Below are 22,768 nucleotides of genomic sequence, written 5' to 3' on the forward strand. Positions count from 1 at the left end.
TTATTTGTCTCTGAGATAGAATGACCTATGGAGTTTTGTTGTATTGCTGTGTAATACCTCACTTTTCTGCATACAGTTGGATGTTGTGTATAGTTCATTTTATAGTTTTTTATACATATAGTTTATAGTTTTTTTTAGTTCTTGTTTGTGCATGGCCATGTTCCAAATTTGATTGGTTTGTTTAGTTTGCAAATGTTTGTGCAGGTATGTTGTGTGCATGTTTTAAAACAGAATTACATCAAATGTTCCTGTCAGGGGTGGTAATTAAAGCACTGTGCTGCACAGTAGTATAAACAATTTTTAGATACTTTACATGAGCATTTCAGAGACAAATTAAAACTTTTTTGCACACTAACAGCTGTAAGAGTTCATATTCAGATTAAGACATGTTGCTGTTGTTATAGATTTACCTACTCAATAGTATATGAGATGGTTAAAATTGACCTGTAAACATTAGAATGCTGCTTATACATAATGCATCAATAATATTCAAAGAGAGTAATTCATTAAATGTTAATTTATAGTGTTTTTATTGGTATTTTACTATCAATACTTATGTAAAAGCATTTACAATGACACATTTCCCATTGTGGTATTACTTTCAAGAAGTAAGGTGGGAAAGAAAGTTGTGTAGCCTAAATCTTCCACCGATGCGATACTATACAAACATAACAGTATAACTAAACCATATTGATGGATCAAAGTTTTATGGAAATATAAGCCGTTGGAATATCAGTATACAGGTGATATAGACACATCATTATAAAGTCCCTATTAAGGACACCTTTAGTTTTGTTTTATAATTTCATCCAGTAAAATATCTGCTCATAGGTATATATTTATCAGAAAATATAGCATTCCTTCAAATTACCACAAAAAATGATGGATTCCATAAAATGCTCTTTGCAAATACAATCAACAACTTTCATTGAATTTCAGGTGAAAATTGAAATGGTTTCAAATCAGTATCCTGACCAAACTCATCCACTTAACAAACGTTCCTCTGATCTCGACTATTTGTCAAAATAATTCATAATTTCTGCTTTATTAACTCAAATATTAGGTATAATTCCATACAAATCAATGGCATTGACTATGGATTCCAAAAGGTAGTGTACAACTAGTGGTAGTAAGGTGGTGTTAGTGAAATAAAAAAGATAAAGTTGTGTTGAAAATGTCAAATGTTGAAAAAAAGGTAAAAGAAAAAAAATGTGTTAATCTTTTTGATCCGGGAGGACTAAAGAAGGGTTAAGACGAAGCTGGCACCCAACAAATACTAAACAAAGAAGTCCAACCAAAATCCAAGAGGTGGGACGTCCCTGCTCTGGCCCAGTTTCCCAGAAGCTCCTCTTTGATTGGTCAGCGCCTAGTGCTCTGCCTTGTCTATTGGCTGGCTTGGCCGTCACTTAAAACACTGCCTGGCCGCTAACTGTTTCGCTACGTCGGGACCAGAGGACGCAAATCAAGTGAAACAAATCTCCTGACAGGAGAAAAGTTCATGCTGGAGTTTCCAAAGACCTTCGAGGGCCTTATGAAGGTAAGAAGACCCGCAGAAAACCGTTTTTTGTCTCAGTGGTGTGACGCTGGAGTGGATAATCCACCGTGTCTGACCGTGTTTAGCCACTTTTGGTTCAAAAAGAAAAGATGTAGCAAAAGTAGTCGAGGCTAGAGGCCGAACCATTTGGACTGCATCTTCTCAGGATTAAAAGTCCCGAAGAAGCGTTTTGTTCGTGTAGCTAGAAATGCATTAAAGCTGTATCCTTAAAACATCTTTTCAGCGAAGAAGAGAGGCGAGTGACTGGCCGACCGCTGGTGGTGACTGTCTATCCTCATGAGAGTGCTGATTGAATTCATTTACAGTGACTCCAGTTGTTATTTACTCAGCAGTGTCAACACTCGTGTGTGAATACGTTTTATAGACTAGGCTGCAGGAGCCTATAGACAGCAAGCTGATTGAGTAAGTAGTGGCCCACATAAAAAATGAGGTTGGCTACCATGCATGTCTAATTTAGTAAGCCTATCCATTACAATCATCTGGTCAGACATTCTGATGACCAGGATACGGCAATTAAGCAGACTTCCCCTTAGTTGGCCCTCATTGTGTGCGCCAAAGATGTTTCATAGTCTGTGACATGTATTCATTGCACACGTTGTATCCCCCCCCCCCCAATCTTTACCAGTTCAACCAGCTGAAAGATGATCTGACAAAAAAAATCTCTCATAGGCTACTGTAGGTTCACAGACACCTTACACCTTATATAAGCATCTACTGTTGGATTGTATTCTGAAATATTGTCCACATTGTCATGTATAACTTTTGATTTTACTCAAGCAGTGGACACAGAAACTGTCGTCAGACTAAAAAAAAAAAGGGGGATTATTATAGGACTTTGATATGAGTTGATGTGAAGGTAGTTTATTTTCCACTTATAGGAATCTTGAGCAGCTACTCCCAAACCGAGGGCCTGTTTGTAATGGAGCAATGTTGTTACAGTAGGAGCTGCTATGTGTTTTTAATGAGTTTACAGTCTTGCAGACAAAGCACATGACTGACCAGGCTTAAAACAAACACGGGGAAAAAGGATTATGGACACAGGGCTTTTGTCACCGGATGTGGAACAACAATGTGGGAATATTTGGATTTCCCATGCCATCGCTTAGTGTTTGTGTACCCCTATGTTTACCAACTGTAATTCAGGGGGGGATTAGGTGAAAAAATATAAAAAATTGATGAGAATCCAAACAAAACGTGAGGACACATGTAGGCTCCCGCTGGGCCAGACATCTCTCATAACACAGCACACACTCTCCGCTTGGCGATTACAGCTGCCTGTGAAATTAGCGAGCAAGCCTGTAAAAGCAAAACCGAGGGGAGGTGCATATGCTGTAGTTTAATTAGCATTTTACCCCTGTGGTTAAGCCACAGACCATGAGTGCTGGTGAGAGCAGAACTAAAACACTCTTTGAGAAGACGCTGCTGTAGGGATTAGGCTGTAGATGCAGTTCACCATGGCCCTGGCTCATTGCTCTTCTCACTTCTGCATACTGCTCCACATACGTGTAACAGTATATTTGAGTGCTGGAAATATGCTCATTGCTATTCAAGTTTCTCTATTGCTGATGTTATTGAAGATGCCTAGGAAACATTGTAGCTACCATCTCTGATATAGGCCGGTGGCTGCTGTGTCTCACTACCCAACCAGCAAGAGATCAGCCCACCCCCCCTCTGGGTGACTTCATGATGTGGAAAGTTGTGGTGACCACAGAGTGCTCAGAACAGAGCCCGGGTCTGTTGAATAAATGCTAGATAGCTGTGCCGTCTCGTAAACAGCAGCGAGAGAGATTTTTCAGATGCTTCAGCCGCATTTCCGAAGGAATATTGTTGGGATTCAAGCTAGAGTCTGGCAGTGCAGCGTACATCTAGATGTCCCACATGATGATGGGAAAAGGATGCTGCTTAGTGTAATATCATCAACAGCTTTGATCATATTTCAAAGAGGGGGCTGCAGCATACGTTTTCCTAGCCAGAGTGCGGTTGGATGTTTCGAGGTATGGACACCGCAGGGCTTGTCAGCAGAATCACACAGCTGGGAGATTAGAGTGCTGAGACACTACAAAGAGACCACAGCACATTTCCAACACAACATACCTTCCTGCTGTCACATGATCCAATATGATTTAACATGCAGTGGAGAAAAAAACTAAACAAAGTGATGATACTATTTTTCAAGCTGAACTTAAAAGGGAAGTTATTTGCACACTATTTAAGAAAGATTATGTAAGAGTTTGGACGCTGGAAGCTGAATGCCTGTCTGATATGTGATCCACCTGTGCCTGATACACATGTCAGCTTGCATCAGGGGTGGTGAAAAAAAGAAAAAGAAAATTGACTCTTAGATGCATCGCGATTCTCTTTAGAACAATTTGATGCTCTATTCTGGGAAAAAAACTATATATAGTTACTGTCTTCAGACATGAGGAATGGGATAATGGACAACTTAGAGTTTAAAATGGCCAAAAGGAAAAAAAAAAAGTTTTGTATAGATACACACCTGTTCTAATAAGACATACAACAAATAATTAGGCAAAACACATAAAGGCGGTTCATCTACTCTATCACATTGCATCTGAGCACCTCACGTTTCATGTTCAATTGTCCACCTTTAAACACGACTGAGCCTCTGACATGACAGATCACTGAGAGAGAATATGACTTTCACAAGCACGTTTAAGGCTTAAGCATGGAATGACTACAAAATAAAAATCCCAGTAGACAAAACATTTCATAAAAAACTTATGTGGCAAATACTGCATGTCAAAATCTAACAACCTCGCATAGAAATCAATTGTTGCATTGATAATCGGTTTAGAATCAAATCGTTGGTCTCTGAATCGGATCCTGAAGTGGCCAGAGGTACTACTATTGTTGACATATTTGTGCGACCAAATTGTGCTGAAATATCCAAAACCTACTAGGGAAAATGAAATGAGCAACTTTGGAGGAAAGTTTTGCTCCCGTTGTTTAAGATTAAACATCCTCACACTCGCACACCCTGCTTGTTAAATGGGTTTGCACCCAAAATGTGGTTTTCTTGGTGAAAGGAGAAACGTGTAACTACTGTTTTGAACACTGGTTCTGTGCTGGAAAATGACCTCCTCCCAAGATAATACCAACATATCCCCATAAAGCTCATAAATTAGTGGGCTGGATCAGATAGATCAGAGGTCTGTCTGGATGTCTCATTTGGGGAAACACAGGGCTTTGTTTCAAGATGGAATGAAATACCTTGAGAAATGACTGTGGGAAAACCCTTTGCTTTCCTAATTTAGTATATAGTTTCTCAGTGTCTTCTCTTTTGGAGTTGAATAATAATCTAAGTACAAGTTAAGAAGATCTTCATTTGCATCAATAAAAAACAAAAAACTATCCAAATTGAATTCGTCAACCAAGTTCTTTTCTTTCATCTTTTGCCCTCACAGTCCAAGCTGAATATGGAGAATTTGACCAAGTCAGAGGTGCTGATGCTTTTCAGCATCCTGGAAGGAGAGCTGGAGGCCCGGGACCTGGTCATTGATACCCTAAAGGTACCTATCAATGGAGCTACTATCATAACTACAACACTCAAGTAAAAAGCATCAAAGTGCCAAAGAGACGAAACCACTTCAGTAACAGGTTGCAACAACATGGCATGTTCTTATTTTTTTATACATGGAGTGCTTCCTGCGTTGGTCACTTGTGACCCTCATAAGCAAACGTTGTCATGTATGTGATACACAAAAAGGGTGGACAGCAGAGAAACGCATGATGAAGAAATCAGCTAAAACAAAGGTTGAATCTTAGTAACGCTGTTAATGGCACTCTATTCCAATAAAATAAAATAGTTCTCTGCACAAAGATGACTGAGCCACGTAAAGCTAACACCTACCTATCTATCTATCTATCTATCTATCTATCTATGAATGCAGCTCACTTTTTCTGAGTATTTTGAGGCATTGTCCCAGAAGTCATCCTTTTCCTAAGTTCAAATGAGCAGACATAGGGCTGGACAATATTGATATTATATTGAAATTGTGATATGAGACTAAGTATCATCTTACATTTTGGATAGGGTATTATTGTTATATAGCATAAGTGCTGTTTTTTCCTGGTTTTAAACGTATTACAGTGAAGTGATGTAATTTTCTGAACATACCAGACTGTTTTATTATTTGCCTTTACCCACTTAGTCATTAGATCCACATTACGGATGAATATTGATCAAAACTGTAATTTCTGTAAATACTTTGTGAAAGCACCGATAATCTACCCTATAATACGTCACACCATCGATATCGAAGTATTTGGCAAAAGATAATGATTTGAGTTGTTCCATATCGCAGAGGCCCCGAGTAGACACATTCTAGTGAACTTAAACATATACTTAATTAGAAATGGGCACAATGTGTACACACACACACACACACACACACACACACACACTCACACACACACACACACACACACACACACACGGGATGTCTCAATTACAGTAAAAGGATTTGCAGGCTATTTTCCCAGACTAAGTGTTTTGCTGTGTCCCATAGGTCCACCTACTAAAGCTTTCATACTATTTGGAAGGCCTTAAGGACATTTTAAAACCGCTGCAAACTAACTTCAGTCACACTATGTCACTGTGACACTTTAAATAACCATAAACCAAAGATTACTATTGAATAAGCAGTTTGATGATGGAGCATTTTTGCAAAATACCCCCTACCTTTCATACGACACTGCAGACTATTTTTCACCATTAATATTTGCGCTTACGCTCTTGGATTGCAATTCATTTTCCTGGTGTGAAATGCACCACTGAAAGAACAAACTGGAGAGGCAGCTAGCAAACTGGAGAGCAGAAATCTAAGAACCTAATGCTGAATGTTCATGTGTTGTGTCTAGACCACATTCCTACATCTCTCCTGGGATCTGGCCATCTAAGGCAAGAAGAGTTGCTGCACGCTGGGTGTCTGATGACTCAATGTGAGCGAGAGTAGGAGTGAACAAATAAACATTGGCCTTAACTGGAGCTTGAGGGGAATATGGCTGTGCTTCTTTCATAGCTCCACTGGAACAAACTGTTAACCCATTCAGGTCTGGGATTGGATCAATGCTTCAGTGTTAACTGTTACGGCGCTTCGATTAGGGGTATAATCACTGACCCGTAGGGAAGTAATTTCCGGCTGTAAGTTGGAAAAATGCAGCAAAGCATACATGTTTTACCAACGGTAAAACACAACTTCACACAGTTCTGCTGTTCTACTGTTCAGGAATTGGCGATGTGGAATCTCAGGTCCCATCCTCACATGAAAGAAGATTGTTATCAGTGAAACATCACCCTGTATGTCTTTTGTTTTAGCCACCTAGCAGCATGGGTCTATCTGTGACAGCGTTTGTCTGTCGGTCCACCACTTTGGTCCAGACTGAGTTATCTCAACAACTGTTGGCTGGATCACCATGAATCTTTATAAAGACATTGTTGGTTCCCAGAGGATTGATTCTGCTTGATCATGTCACTTTTCATCCACAGTAGCACCACCGGCAGAACAAAGTTTACACCTATTTCGTCAAGTATCTCAGCAGCCACTGGATGGATTGGCCCAACCGTTAGTACACACATTGTCCCCAGAGGATGAATCCTATTGACTTTGGTGATCCCCTGACTTTACCTCTAGCGCCACCATGAGGTTGACCTTTTCTTGGTTTTGAGCAAGTGAAGAAATAGATTACAATACAATTTGAATTACACATTTATGTTCCCTTTAATGATGATCTGTATACCTTTTGGTAATCCCTTTACTTTTCATCTAGCGCCATCCTCAGGTCATATATTTAATTTGTCCAATGGTTTTTAACCGAAATACCTGCAAAACAAATAAATTCCCACTAGCCTGGTGTGCATTAGACTAAGGATAGACAAATGATCGGCCCTGGCATATTATCGGCCAGGTTTTTGGCAGTTTGCATATGATCTGTGTGTTTTATTTGCCGGATGACGATAAAGTCAGTAATTTAAAGAGAGTGCTTCTTTGGCTCCTCTACAGCTCTCTGTCTGCCCCTCCGCTCCCTCTGCACCGAGTCTGACTTAATATCCCACCCACAACACTGACAATTTTTTCACTGTGTATCATGTTGAAAGTTTCTAATTCTTTAAATAATTGCTTAAAGCATTTAAACAAAGTTTGGTGTACGGATTCCCAGAGCTGCTAGGGTCGCTGTAGACTGAGTCATGTTCCAACAATAAGGTTGCACATGGACCAACTTTACAGCAAGTAGAGAAGTAAGTCCAGTCGTGTTGCTCATGTCAGTCTTAACTGAAGTGTCATTGCTGCACAGTGAGTCATGTGAGAAATGTTTAGCTCAACTACAAATCACCATGGTAACAACACCACCGCTCAATTCTTTGGTTTTCATGCCTCATTTGGTTGAAAGTACAGAAGCAGCCAAGTTCCTTTCTAACATTCTTATCATTAATAGGCTATAGGATCTAATGTAAGAACAGGATGTGAAGTTAATGATGCAGCTTTTCTGTGGTACTCTATATTTAATTATGCAGAACTATCGATGGCATTCTAACTATCCACTGCATTTTCCCCTTTGTGACTCACTTCTGCAGCTGCTCACACCGGATTTCAAAAGGAAGTTAGTCTCTGGCAATGCTCGTATTTGGCACACACAGCTCTGCAGTGATCCAGTAGTCCATTTGCTTTGGGAAAGGAATATGAGTCTTTACTTTAAAGTTCAAAGAAGACTCAAATATGAAAATGAGCCTTTTAATTAACTGTCGAGTTCACATGATGTGGTTGACTAGAGCTTCCAAATGGACGTACTTTAAAAAAAGGTTTACCGTGTGTGGTTTTTGGTAATGGGGCAGTACCGAAATAGCCTTATTTATAGCTTTGAGATTCACCAGCTGATTGAATCATCTTCAGTTACTGTAGCATGCACAATCATGTGCTTATGATGGATAGTATTCTTCAGACATCCATTTCCTTTTCATTAAGTACATCGGGAATGAGCATTTCAGGGTATTTAGCAATCTGCCTAAGCAGCTCTGAAATAAATAGAAATCTAATCGCCTTCCCTCGGTGTTATACAGATCTTGTTGCCAAAATTGTACAACGTGAAGAGTCCAGGTTTCATTTTTATCTTTTTCAGCAAAAGAAACTGGATAGGGACCAGTGCAGCCATGCCACAAAGTCTTCCCAAGCAAAAGCACACAAGTTGCCAAGAACTGTAGTCAACAGACAAAAGCATGAATAATGGAGGTAGACTGTGATTCACAGCAGCCATGCACTGAATGTTTGTGAGCTTTGTTAATGTACAGCATGCACTGACTAATCTCTGGTAGATTTGGGTGTTAGGTAGTACGCTTAGTGTTGTTGGAAAGGTGTTTCCTGTAATCCTTCTTTTCACTTCCGCCACCCTTTCTGCAGCAGTGGAGGATTAATGCAGAGAAAAACAGCCTCCCTTTGTGTTGTGGAAGTCTGTCAGGTGCATGGAAGTGCAGGGAAGAGAGCTGAGAGAGACAGTCTGTGTTTACGAGTGAACTCTTGTGTAATAGGGGTCTTGTGAATTAGAATAAAAATGAGCATTTAAAGGCCAGTTATCCAGTTGTGAAAATGTGCACGGACTGAATACATTTAAAATAACAAAACGGAAAACAATGAACTCTCACGCTAATCTACATTAAATCGGTTTTCTGTGTGTTTCAAAACGTTCCCCCTCTTGTATGAGCAATTGCTAACAAAATGACATGTTTTTTTCTGTTAGTATGGCATGCAACTGCAGCGATGAAAGTCAGACTGAGTATACAGTATATCCTTCAGCAACGTTCGGTAGGTGTCAAGAATGGAAACCTGATCAAAGCGTATTTAATCTTTAACCGTACAATGCCACATAAGAGCAGCAGCCATTGACGGGAACAGGGATGAGCTGTCTGCTTAGTCTGCAGACAGATTTCTCTTTGAAGATTTGTTTTGTTTTTTTCAAAACTAGATATTTACAGTGTAAAATCTAAAAATCTTGCTCAGTGTATTCCAGTTTTAAACTTATGCATTCACAAAAGATCTTTGGCAGACAAAGGTCATGGGATTTTCTTAAAGTCAAATAGATGTGAAAACCTGCATTGTATAAACATAGTGAGGACACAGGCTAGATGCCACACACACACACACACACACACACACACACACACACACACACACACACACACACACACACACACACACACACACACACACACACACACACACACACACAACTTGTAGATGTGGTGTGTGGTCACGGGGCTGTAGATAATGCCCATGTTTAAATTCTCCTGGGCAGCCTGTGTTTTCCTGTTTCACCCCTTCATGTTGTTTGATCCGCCTTCACAGTCCTCAGCAGACTGGATCAAATAACAACAGCCTTTTCTTTCTCCAGCTATCAATCGTCACTCCCTGTTTCTTTCATGGCTTAAAGCAACACCATAGAACCTTTCCCGCTTCGGTCCCCCTACAGGTTAGAAGCGGAATTATGCAAGTTTGCCACGTTGGGTAGCAGATCTTTAGTTCGAATAGACTGGACAATGTTATGTAATGTAATGTAATGGACAGATTTGCTTCCAACCTGTAGGGGGACCAAAGCGGGAAAGCTCTCCAGTGTTGCTTTGAGTAACTCCAGTTGCTTAAAATGAATCTGTTTTAGAACGTTAAATGTCAGTCATGTAAGAATGTCTTGATTATCGCAGCAAATGTTTGGCTTTCAAATCAATTATGTGCAGTCTTGGGAAATTATTTCTTGGTAATAATAATGCTGACATTATTAAGCAAGGTGACCAGCGGTCTGTTGCACAAAACCAGGATAAGGGATTAAGCCAGGATATTCAAGCTATCCTGGATGAATTTAGCTTTGACTTGGTTGCACGAAACCAGGTTGAATTAAACCCAGCCAAGTAACCATGGAGATGTACTCTTTGCAGCTAGCCTGGTCCAGAGCAGGCTAACAGCCAGGCTAAGATTAATCCTGGAGTCTCATGTGTTAAATCAGCTGCCGCTCTGATCCAGAAACGTGTTTAACAGTTATTCTGTTGTCTCCTTTATGTGTTCTGCTTTATTTTTATTAACATGCATTATTTGTCACGAGTTTGATTTAAACCCCTACTTTAGCAGTTGTTTAGAGGGTTAGAAATGGTTGCACTGGCACCCAGATGCGGAGTGGCAATCGGTAGAGTGTGGATTTTTCCCAGTGGCCTGGTAGTGTGTCGAGGCTGCCTGGCGTGCGGCCGCTGCCCGGTGGCCGGTGGCCGGTGGCTGCTGCCTGCCTGCCGACCTGTGCATTGCATCAGTGTTTACTCTATCTGTAAAATTAGAGATGAGCAGCGCGGCGTCCGTGGTCTGTGTAGCTTCAGGTTTATAAAGGACGCTCCGGAGCTTAAGTGGGACAATACAGCAATATTCCCAGATGATTTTAATGACAGACTGGTCAGAGACCAATACATTTATGATTTCATTTTCCTGTTGCTTGTCCTTCTCTAGTAAAGGACAGTTTGTGTTACTCCGTAATATGTAGACCTGATGCTTTGTTATTAGAGCTAACTTTGGTTTCATAACCTTCTTAATAAGTCTCACATCCCCGGACCAATAACGTGGCCTATATATGTATAGAGTGTAGTTTACATTCATCCCACCAGGAACACCACAATGCTTCTTAATGTCTTTATTTTGGTGCTGTCACTTGTCAGAAGAACAAAAAACATAAATATTGTTTTACATATGCTCACAGCGTGAATGGAAGTCACTTACGGTACTTTTTCTAGTTGTTGTCCCTTTTTGTGCAATGTTGTAAAACATGTTCTTGCGTTGTAAATAAGGGTTTGAAATTAAGCATATTTCCCGAGGAACATAATTCCATCTGCTCACTTTTAAGGCAAAGTAGGCTAAATAATAATACATTTTATTTATATTATGCTTTACATGGTAGGCTATTCAAAAAGACCCTTTGGGGTAAAACCAGCACATTTATCACATAAAAACAGATACAGCAATAAAACCAACACATGAAACTAGCATTTTTAAAGCAATTAAAACACAGTGTGGCCTACAACTTTGTAAAAAGTGGAGGGACTAGTATGCTAAGTAGATATTTTTAAATCCTCACACATTCAGTTGGTCCGCTATAGTAGTCTTCTCCGTTTCTGCATTAGTCAATCTGTGATTAATACCGTGGTCTATTTCAGAAAGCAGTAAACGTGCACTTATCCCAGCTATCTACACCTGGCTCGACATAGCTTCATCTTCTCATCCTGGCTCGGCTAACGTGCAACTGATTAAGCCGCGATGAGCGGATCACACTAAATCTTGCTGCGCTTTTTCACTTACCCTGGATATCTCCATTCTACTTTAGTGCAACAGGCCCCAGGTATCAGCCACGGTGAATGATCCACATAACATCCAGTTTCAGTTGTCAGTGGCTGTACAAAAATTCAGTTTATGCTGCATAAGTTGCATGGATTCAGTCAGATAGTCGAGTCAGTTTTTTTCAGGTTCAGTCTTTGTTTTTTTTATTGTCATAAAGGAAAATACATTCATATATTTCAAGTTTTTAGGCACATTTCAGTATTGATATCAAACCCTCTTCCTCATCCAGCAGGTTGTTAATATAGACACAAACAGATCATTCCTATCTCAACAGAAGATCTATTAAATTAGATATCAACCTTTCCCATAATACAATTGTATGTGGCAGAGCATCATTTATTCTTGCTGAAGACAATTCTAGGTAAGAAATGTCCAAAAATGACTGAACCCAATGAACCCTAGAGATATCGTAAGGAGATTTTCAGTGCTGGACTAGTATCTTTAGCTGCTGTTAAGCCTGCAGCCAAATCGACTCAGTTTTTAATGCCACAGCAACCCCTTATCTTACATAAAAATGTTTTCAAAAAAGGTCCACACATTAAGGTATACAGATTTTAAATTTGGGAAAAACAAAGTACTGGCATTGAATCAGTACTTGGCATTGACATACTCTTAACTGAGGTATTGGTTGGATGGGTGAACTAAATAAAACGTTTGACTGAGCAAAAAATAATCATAGTTCTATGCCAATAAAGTGCGGTTTGGGAGGGATCAGACAGTGGTTTACATGTGTGCTCAGCTATAACAACCCAGAGTCAGCTGTTAAATGCTCTGAACAGTGACTCAGCTAAATATTGCTCTGCAGCCCCATCCACACTCTTGACTTCCCTTTAAACCTCTTAAGTAATCTTGGTATCAGTCATCAGGAGCTCTGTCCTCACCCTGCCAGAGAAGATACTGCTCTCTCTAATCTTTTGAGCCTCTTCTGTTGGAACCTCACAAAAACACATTGCCAGTTCCGCTGTTAGCCCTCATCCTCTCTCTCACTTCACACGGCAGGCCCAAAGGCATCTGCTGAACCTGACATGTCTCGTTGCTATTATCCCTCCTTTGTCATGAGTTAAACAGAACAGGTCTGCCTTGGCCAATGTCCAGTCCAGAGCAGCTGTCATGCTAAAGATAGACAGACACACACCATCTGTTGCTTTTTCCTCCTGCAAGCACGCTTTCTCTTGCATTTTTTTCCATTCTGCATTTCCTCTCCCTCTCTTCCCCTTCCTTTGTCTACAGACCGTTCACCACTCTAGTATTGAGAGATGCTGATCATGGTGTGTGGAACGCAGCATTCAATTTCCTGATCAAATGTGAGAGAAATGACAGCAGCATGTGTTAAGGTTAATCATAATTGATGATTAATTTATGAATTCCCTGTGCGGCGTCCTTGAGTGCCAAGAAAGGCGTCTTTAAATAAAATGTATTATTATTATTATAATTGGCAGGGATTAGAAATATCCAAATCATATCATAATACATTTTTTACTTAATGATAATGACTGCTAAAATAAACCAAACCATTGTATAGTACCTTGATTGGCACTAAAAACAAAGTACAATTGAGGCTGACAGGGCTGTCATTAGTTTTGCAGGTATTTGTTACCAAATTATTGGACAAATTAAAAATGTGCCTGGACAACGGCACTAGCTGAAATGTCAGAAGGTAACCAAATATTTGAGATATCACTGAAGTTATGGATGAACCCTCTGGGGAACACAAATGTCTGGACCAAATGTTTTTGGCATAACATCTAATGATTTTTGAGATCTTTATTTCAGTTTGCATCAACTGGGCAACAGTCATTGTCATACCTAAAGCAAAACCGCTAACATAGCTAAAAATGTCTCTTCAAAAAACATATACACACACACGCGCACACACGCACGCACGCACGCACACACACACGAGACAGCAGCTAGTACCAGCTGAGACTAGTCTGAGGAGCCAGAAAAGTGATCCAAGAGAAGATTTAGGACCAAGTTACAATCTTTCTGTAAACAAGGACATCCATGCAAGAGCACACATAAGCTGAAAACTTTCACCGAGTAACAATTACTACCTCATAACCTCTAGACAGCAAATCAGCGTTCCTCTCAGTGCTCCATCTAACTCTTGTCCTCTCTTCAGGCTCAGCGTAAAGAGCTGTTTATTCAGGAGCGCTATGGCAGGTATAACCTCAGCGACCCCTTCCTGGCCTTGCAGAGGGACAGTGAGGTTGTCGGGGACCCGAACAAGGACCCGGGCTGTTCGTCCCCCACCTCCAACCCTCTGGTGGTTCTCAAACTAGTGGTGAGCCACTGCAGGAGGATGCAGGAGAAGATGCTGGCCCAGCTGGCTGCAGTGGAAAGCAGGCACAGAAGGGTGGGTGTGGACATGTGGTTCTTAATTCAGGGGGGACAGAACTGAGCTGGTGGACTTGTGTGGATTTAAAAAAAAAAAGAAGAAAAAAAATCAACTGGGCAACATAAGAATTAAAAAGCGTGCCTCAGTGGTGGTAAATACTGAAAAACATGAATGGAGAATGCAACCAGCAAAGTGCGATGAGGCTTTCTTTTCTGAAAGTATACTAGTATACAAAACTAAGTTGATTACATCGTCCCTGTTCATTAAAACCTTTTTGTTTCCACAATGTTTTTTTTCTTCCAGGAATCCAGCAGAATAACATTAATAAACAGCACTGTTGTCAGCAAGAGGCACTCACACATTCAAAAGTTCTTCATAGGTGCAGGGCAACAGACACGAACAAAGAAAACAAAATACCTGCACCGTGATGTCATGTTCCCGCTTTTTCCTTTTGTTTCATGTGAACTTAAGGTTAGAGTGTGAACAGACTAATATTTATAGACCGTGATGTAACACAACACTGAGTTCAACAGATAAGCAAGAACAATTTGTCTAATTAGTGTGATCAAAATCCCTGGTGATGTCATATGAATAACAGATTAGTTTGACATTAAACTCAATAACTAGACGCAGATTCTACAACTTTGCTGTGCTTACTGATGGCCTATTGTTTTTGGTAAACATTAAAATGACTGTTGCAAACAATGATTCCCATCGCATCTTTTCGAACCGTACAAACACAGAGCCCTCTGTCATCTTCAGGCTTTGTAAAACCACAGAGTGAAGACTATACTTTTCTCTGCAGGCGGGCGGAACATGGTGCTCATTTAGATGAGCTTAACTATGTAGCTGTTTAGCCTAACTGCCATCAGCGTTTTGCTTACAATGTAGTAATCGTATTGCTTCAGAAGACCTGTTATTGGCCGTAATAACAAGCAGACCAAACTCATGCAAGGTTCTTTCTATCCTGAGTCTCTGTCTCCCCGCTGTGGTTGCTTCAGGTCATTGCCGATCTGGAGGAGGAACGGAGGAGGCACGCTGAGGACACCGCCGAGGGAGATGATGTCACCTACATCCTGGAGAAAGAGAGGGAGCGCCTACAACAACAGGTGCCCACTAATTAGTCGTGACATGGACTGCACTGTAAATATTTGTCCAAAATGTACTGTGTATGTAATGTACTGTAGTCAGTGAGCTTAAAGAACCGGGGTCAAAAGCTTTGAAGACCACTGTAACCATCCACAGAGTCTCAAGCAAACAGCAGTTACTACGTTTTGCACGTTCGTTTCATATGCGCCTCTGTCTTTGTAGCTGGAGTTTGAGCGGAGCCAGGTCCGGCGGTTGGAAAAAGAACAGCGGCGAATTACTGAGCAACTAGAAGAAGAACGGGCTCAGCACAAACAGCTGTCCTGCGCCTTGGCCAAAGAGTGCAAGTGGGCGAGTGCCAGGGCTCTGGAGGAGGGTCACCGTCTGACGGAGCTGAGCCGTACGCTTGACAAGGTACTAACATTTTTAAACCAAGCTGGGCCATTTATTTTCTGTCGTTGTGATGAATGTTGGGCTTTGTTATATTATGCACACTTGGTGAGCACAGACCTTTCCCTCACGCAGGAGGAGCAGGCTTGTCAGGCACTGAGAAACGAGCTGGAGGATGAGAGGAGGCGAGCTCTGAGAATGGAGGCGAGGGTGGAAGAGCAGCTGGCTGAGTTCGACACGGAGCGGGAGCAACTCCGCTCACGTTTGAAGAAGGAGGAAGCTCACTGCTGTCAGCTACAGCAACAGGTAGCTTAAACACATTCAGCAGGCAGGTGGCAGTACATTGCACATGTTGCATACTGTAACTACCTCAAGGAATTTCATCTAATCTCAGTGGGAGAAGAAAACAGGCTTGCTTGGAATTAATCCCTTGTTCCATTTTCTGATCAGGTAGAGGAGCTGAAGAGGACGCTGGAGGAGATGAGTATGATGAGAGATGTTAGGGAGGCAGTTGCAGCTCCAGTTGAGGCAGTAGGAAACGAGTGGGCCATGAAAGTTCCTCCAGCAAAGACAGTAGTAGAGACTATTACGGTGGAGGAGATTGACGAAGACCAAAACCCACGACCTGTGCAGCCGGAAGTCAACTGTCACCATGGTCCAATGGAGACCAACGGGCACCACGGTCCAACCAACGCCTTCCCAGATAACATTATACAGAATGGGAATGAGAATTCTCTAATTCATCAGGGCCAGACATCATTCTCCCCCTGCAGTGTCACCCCCACCACATTCCCTCCTTCCTCCCCATGCGCTTCGCCTGTCCTTGCTAAACGCCCGCCAGGCAGCCCGAGCCCTGGTAGCTACCAGTCTCCCTACCAGGCCGGGATCAACCAGCGCTTCCACGCTGCTCGTCATCGGTTCCAGGGTACCACTGACCAAGAGCCTCCGTCCCAGGCCACACAGCCGGCTCTCCCCCTCTCACCAAAGGATGTCTCCCCTGTGACCAGCGGCTCGTCCCCAGAAACCAGCCCAGTCAAGCAGATGGCCCGAAGCACAGTCACTCAAGTCCTGTCCCGCTTCACCACCGTACAGCAGAGCGCCACACCGAAGCTCGCAACACCAAACAATTCACCGTTCGGTACAGACTACCGCAGCCTGGCAGCGCCTTTGTCTCCGATCATCGGAAAGGCCGCAGGAGTACTTCAGCAGGGGGTCCGATCACCTACTACCCCCAGGGCAGAAAGGGGCAACCCTCCACCCATCCCCCCTAAGAAGCCCGGTCTGACCCAGGCCCCACCCTCCCCGGCAGCAGTGCCCAGGTCTGCCAGCCACTTCTCTGACAGCCCCCTCTCAGCCAGCTGTGGCCTCACCTCCAGCCAGGAGGGAGTCAAAGAACTGGACCTGGTGGTTTCTTCTAATTAACTGGTCATTTGATTGGTCAGTGAATGAGTTAGCTGCTGCTCTGCTTGTAGCACAATGGTTGATTCCACATCTCATAATCATGATTGTTGAGGTATTGTTTTGTACTTGACAGAATTTATATTCTGTGCGTATTTGAACAGAGGTCTCTTCAAAACACTGTCATAATTGTATTTATTACATTTGTTTTGGTATGTGCTGAGCCACTATTTTAGATAGTGGTTATAGAGCTGGTACTAGTGAGCGTTACAACTGACAGGGTTGTGCGAATATTGAAATCCTGCTACTGTCGATCCCTCCAGGATTCTGAGATGTCGCAATCGCGCCAATTCAACCAATCAACGCGACTTTGGTGCTACTTGCAAATTCGAAACGACTTTGGTACGACTCGCAAATTGGACAAATAACCAGAGTTTGCCGCGACTCCAACCAATCCCAACAGTCCCACGTGCCAGACTTTGTATCAGTATGTGACTCTGAGAGCCAATGACCAAGCAGGAGTGGATGCAGAAAAAACCAGAGATGAGAAGTACAGGATTACCCACATTTTGGACAGCTATGCTCGTTATTGTAAGTGCAATGATAAGTTAAAGTCCAACTAGTCCTTTATCATTCAGTATGAATGTGTGTCCCAGGCCAGGAGAGGAAATTACCTAACAATGTAGAGATCAACAAGCCACTGACACATATGATCAAATTTGATTCATTCAATACGTTATATGTTTTATCTTAAATTTCATATTATACCAACATTTGCAACATCCTGAGCCTATTTGAAAAAGTTACTAGTAAACGTTAGCCCAGAGTAGTTTTCTTCTCTCCAAAACAAGTTTACTTTTCATTTTTTAAGAACTATACAAAGAAAAGAAATTACAATTTTTGTGTGCAACTTTCTCTGTCCCACAATTTCCTTGCAACAAACATACAAAAAACATTGCAAGTTTTATCGCAATTATTTTACAAAAGCTGCCGTAACATCAGGCATTTTGGACAGAAACAATCTTAAAAAAGAAATACTGGAATCCTGGGCGTTTAACAACGATAAGAAATGATCATCCCATTAAAAAGATAAAATCACAAATAGATAAAAATATCTATTGACTGGAGACGTACTGTATACAGTGAAATATGTTGCAATACATGGACAATGTATAGTATATATAGTATAGTGAGCTCTTTTTTTACAAAAGGGCATGCAGAGATAAAATCAAATCAATCAACTGCTTATTTTATTATTTCAGTAACGCATTAATCAACAGTGATGTTTGGAATGAGGATAACAGATATAGTTATTGAGCCAATGTATGCCAATATGTTGGGCACACCCTACTGTTATGGTACATTCATTTTTTTATGGTATCATATTTCCAAAGAATACAAATCTGTTTATCACCTGAAGAGGGATCATGTGCCCCTAGTATGTCGCTTGGTATTACAACAAATACTGTAATATTCAGACCAAATGTAACAAGTAGTCCTTGGACCAACGTATGTCTCATTTCATGTTGTGTGTAGCTGTCGTTTTTATAAAAATGTATAGTTTACAAAACGTATCAAAAGAGCACCATGTCATGGGACCTTTAATGTATAATAGTTTTACATGACAGATAATCTGAGTGCTGTTCTGAGTTTTGTTTATGTATCACTTTAATGTTACATTGTTTTGATAATCTTAAAGCTTAGACTATATGCAGGTGCCATTGTACTCTGTTAAGGATGAATGATTCTGATGAACGTCATGTCTTTGTCATTTATAAAAAACACTCCAGTATTTTGAAGTCAACCATGGCTTTGATTAATTTCATAAGAACTTTTGTGTTATCTTTAATTTTGAGGAGATCCTTTAGTGTCATAATAAACGAATCCCAAAGATAATCATGTATTCATGACTTTTTAATACTCATCTACTCTTAAAGCTGCTCACAGCCTGCAACTTGGAAAGAATTAGTGTATGGCTATTTTCATTATTTTCTAGACTTAATCTGCTGATTATTTTCTAAACTAACTGATTCAATGTTTGGTCTATAAAATTAAAAAAAAAGTCAAAAATGCCTGTTCTAATGTCTAACAGTCTGAGTTGATGTATTCTTAGAGCTTGTTTTACTAGACCAAATCCATAGATATTACAGGTTTGGTAGGTCATTTTTAATAATTGTTGTCATCATTGCTGAAATTGTCACTAAACCATAAAACAGGTTGTCTGAAAAAAAGAAAAAAGAAAATCCATGTTCCCCTGCCTCCCCCTAGTGCCTGAAGATAAACCACCAAGAGCGACCGGCCGGAGAGAAAAATGCTCATTTTACAGCTTAACAGTACACTAAGATACATTTCTGAATTTAACAACAGATTAAGATGAGGCATAGACACAGAATCAGATCTTCATATTTGACCAGCACTGCCTATTTTAACAGTTTGATATGAGTTCAGGAGCAGCGTTAGACTCCTCGGCCCTGATTGGTTGTTCTCCTTATCCCATTAGAAGCATCAGGAGCATTAGTCTGGAGGAGGCATGTGATTCATATTTAAGAATATGGTGACAAATGTGACATTGTTTTTATAAAAGTTACCTACTGTGGATTTAAATTGCCATAATTAAAGCATCAAACATTTAAGAATCTGGAACCAGGGAATTGGTTTGTTACTTTTGCTATATTTTTGACGATAACGATTAATCAATTATCAGAATTGAATTAGTTAAATAATTTTCTGTGGAGCGACTGATAAAACTGACTAATTGCTTCAGCCCTAATTTGGTGGAATACAAGTAAATGACTTAAAACTTCAACTAAGATTCCAACAATTTGTTCATGTTTTTGATCAAAAGTACTATAAAACGCCCTACAGTCAACAGACAATGAGAACACTACTTTATTTATTTATTTATTTATTTATTTTAGTTTTTGGCCATGAAAGGATATGAATCTCTTGCACACATACATTTACATATCACCGACACCGATTTTCTTATGATTTCCCAAAATTCAACTAAAGTAGTATTGTATAGTACGGATATGTAGTGTTTAGTGCTGTACAGCCCAATAATGCCCTCTAGAGGTCAGTAGCTTACAGCTGGCTGGGAAATGCAGATCCTTGATTTATACTCATATTTGACATCTACTACCGTTTTCTCTCAAATATACAATAAACTGGATGTCTTTTTTGTAATTCTTAATATTTAGTAGATTGTATCACTTATGTTAGCACACTAAATGATGGTGAAAATGCAGCAATAAGTAATTGTACATAAAACATTGTCTTTTTAAAAATAGTAACAACAGTATTTAAAATTGGAAGAAAGAACATTTTATTAGAAATGCAATGTCAATTATAGACTGCATATATAAAAAGCCTACTTAGTACTGTATTGTTGGGTTTATTCTACTTTGGAAGAAAAGATTCTGCAACACATGCAGGGTGTATGTTCTGTATGTATGTTTCATATTCCTGTATTTGTGTGTGTGGTCTTTGACTAGATATGGATGCTGAAAAGAAGAACTTTTACTCCCATTTGTTTGCAGTTAGATAAGTTAAGAAATCGTTAAGTGGACTGAATGGTATTTTGCGCCCTGTGTTGCTTCAACTATAAACAGTGCTCTAGTGGTGGTATGTTGTTTAAGTGATGACTTATGAGAGGAGAGAGACTGAGCGGTAATGAGTTTGCAGTTGCGTAAGCACACAGAAAATACAGAAAGATGCATATCGCCCCACACACACACACACACACACACACACACACACACACACACACACACACACACACACACACACACACACACACACACACACACACACACACACACACACACACACACACACACACACACACACACACACACACACACACACACACACACACACACACACACACACACACACACACAAGGGAAGGGTTGACTGGTTAACGGGTCGGGTCACCTCTTCTCTGCTCAGCTCACCTAATTAACATTCCAGTGTAGGACAGCGGGGCCGCATCCCATGTCCGGCACAGGCACGCCTGGTCCTCCAGCAAAGCTTCGTCTTTCTCAGCCTCCATAAACACAGGCTCAGGTTGATGAGCTGTGAGGGGCCACCTCCTCGCTGCTGTCCCTGCCAGCACTACTCTACTCTACTCTACTCAGCTGTTGTCCTCTGAGCTGAAGACATAATAGTATTCTAAAACCACATGTAATTGTTGTAAGAAAACTTCATAGTCAATGATAGCTTGTAAAGTATACATGTTCTGGTAGTACTTATGCCTCTCATTCAAAACATGGATCTCTTGCATATCTGCGTCGCTGACCTGAAATGGATTTGTACGCATTGATATTTAAACACTGACTTAATGTTACAACTCAGATACAGGCTTAGTGGTGCATGACGGGTACCACAAATGAATGAAAAAAAAACAAAAAAAACTTATTTAAATGTCATTGCCGCAAAATGGATCTTGGCTCTCATCCTTTACGATTCCACATGACAAGAATGGTACTAATGAACTTTTTTTCCCCCCCCCTGAGAATAAAATTCAGAGCAACAGATTTCTTTTTAAGTGTCCAACCTCAGAAAGTTGGCGAGTCTTGTTTTTTTCCTGGAGAGAACTTTTATGATATTTTCTGTCATTGCAATTTGTTCTGATGTAGATTTGTTGGATCTTTTCTCTGTACAGTCGTGTGAGACGTGCTTGTGATAAAGCACAACATATTATAAATATATAAATGAATGAACATGCAGCCGCCACATGTCGTTCCTGGGCAGATCTGGTAAGTGCGGTCCTTTATGACTGTGGTGCACATAAGCAGACATCCAATAAGAGACACGATGTCATGGCTGCAGTGAAATGTAGTGTGAATGAGATGACACAACTGAGGTCAAGGAGAGGGAGCACGCAACTTGTCGTGAGAACCATAAATTTACGATCTTCTCGTTTCAGACTTGTTGCACATAAAGCAAAATGCAGCACGTCAAGTCCTCCGTTTTATTGTCCGTACTTGTGATGACAGCTGTCACTGCACTGGTGTTAGAAAAATACGTTGCAAATATACTGTTCTTGGATCACGTTACATACAGTATATACTTTTCTATAACACTATAAAGTGTTAAAACTGTTTGCATGATGACAATAGAAAACACGGTTACTGCTGTTGACATCTGGTTCCTGGGAGCCACTGTCTCGTCCTTGTCTGGCGCATGGTGGGACGCTGGGAAAAGAACAGACACCCCTGGACCGTGAGAAACTGTCAACATTACTCCTTTATTGTGACTGTTGTAGAAGGCCTTTTCGTCAGTCATTTTTCTGTACTGATAAGTGTACTGTAAAACTGATTCTACTTGCAAGTAGACCTAATTTTATTACAACTTAAGTTGTTCCCGTCTATTCTTGACAAAGACAACTGGTCCCACAACAATGTCACAACCACTTTCATGTGGGCATTCATCTGCATGTGCTACGGCATGTAGTGGTCCCATCTCTTTCTTCTCCCTTTGGTTTCTTTTTCTTTTCTCCCTTTCAGCCGCTCTTCTATGTCCAAAATTAGCCCAGGCCATGAGATGGGCCTAGAATAGGATCCCCGGCCCCCACACTGAGCCTCTTAAAGACCACAGCTGGAGCTGGCTCGAAACGAG

The 22,768-nt window shown here is 40.9% G+C and overlaps 1 protein-coding gene across 2 annotated transcripts; it reads left to right on the forward strand.

Annotated features, from left to right (window-relative positions):
- The first annotated feature begins 1,404 nt into the window (after window positions 1–1,404).
- On the forward strand, window positions 1,405–17,499 carry LOC117943869 (CTTNBP2 N-terminal-like protein). Of its 2 annotated transcripts, XM_034870274.1 has the most exons (7): window positions 1,405–1,537; window positions 4,981–5,085; window positions 14,057–14,290; window positions 15,274–15,381; window positions 15,584–15,772; window positions 15,884–16,054; window positions 16,199–17,498. In XM_034870274.1, exons 1-7 carry the CDS (start codon window positions 1,499–1,501, stop codon window positions 17,168–17,170), a joined length of 1,818 nt encoding a protein of 605 aa, XP_034726165.1. In that variant the 5' UTR covers window positions 1,405–1,498; the 3' UTR covers window positions 17,171–17,498. The 2 variants fall into 2 exon arrangements, with proteins under 2 accessions (XP_034726165.1, XP_034726166.1); XM_034870275.1 differs by lacking the exon at window positions 4,981–5,085 and having other exon boundaries at window positions 1,409–1,537; window positions 16,199–17,499.
- The last annotated feature ends 5,269 nt before the right edge of the window (window positions 17,500–22,768 follow it).

This window comes from Etheostoma cragini, chromosome 4, assembly GCF_013103735.1.
Source record: "Etheostoma cragini isolate CJK2018 chromosome 4, CSU_Ecrag_1.0, whole genome shotgun sequence".
NCBI lineage: Eukaryota > Metazoa > Chordata > Actinopteri > Perciformes > Percidae > Etheostoma > Etheostoma cragini.

Bases quoted from the DNA above. Each gene is read 5' to 3' on its own strand.
- LOC117943869 (XM_034870274.1), top strand. From the start codon at position 1,499: ATGCTGGAGTTTCCAAAGACCTTCGAGGGCCTTATGAAG. The intron at 14,291-15,273 runs GTGGGTGTGGAC...TGGTTGCTTCAG, and splicing joins TGGAAAGCAGGCACAGAAGG to GTCATTGCCGATCTGGAGGA. The intron at 16,055-16,198 runs GTAGCTTAAACA...TTTTCTGATCAG, and splicing joins GCTGTCAGCTACAGCAACAG to GTAGAGGAGCTGAAGAGGAC.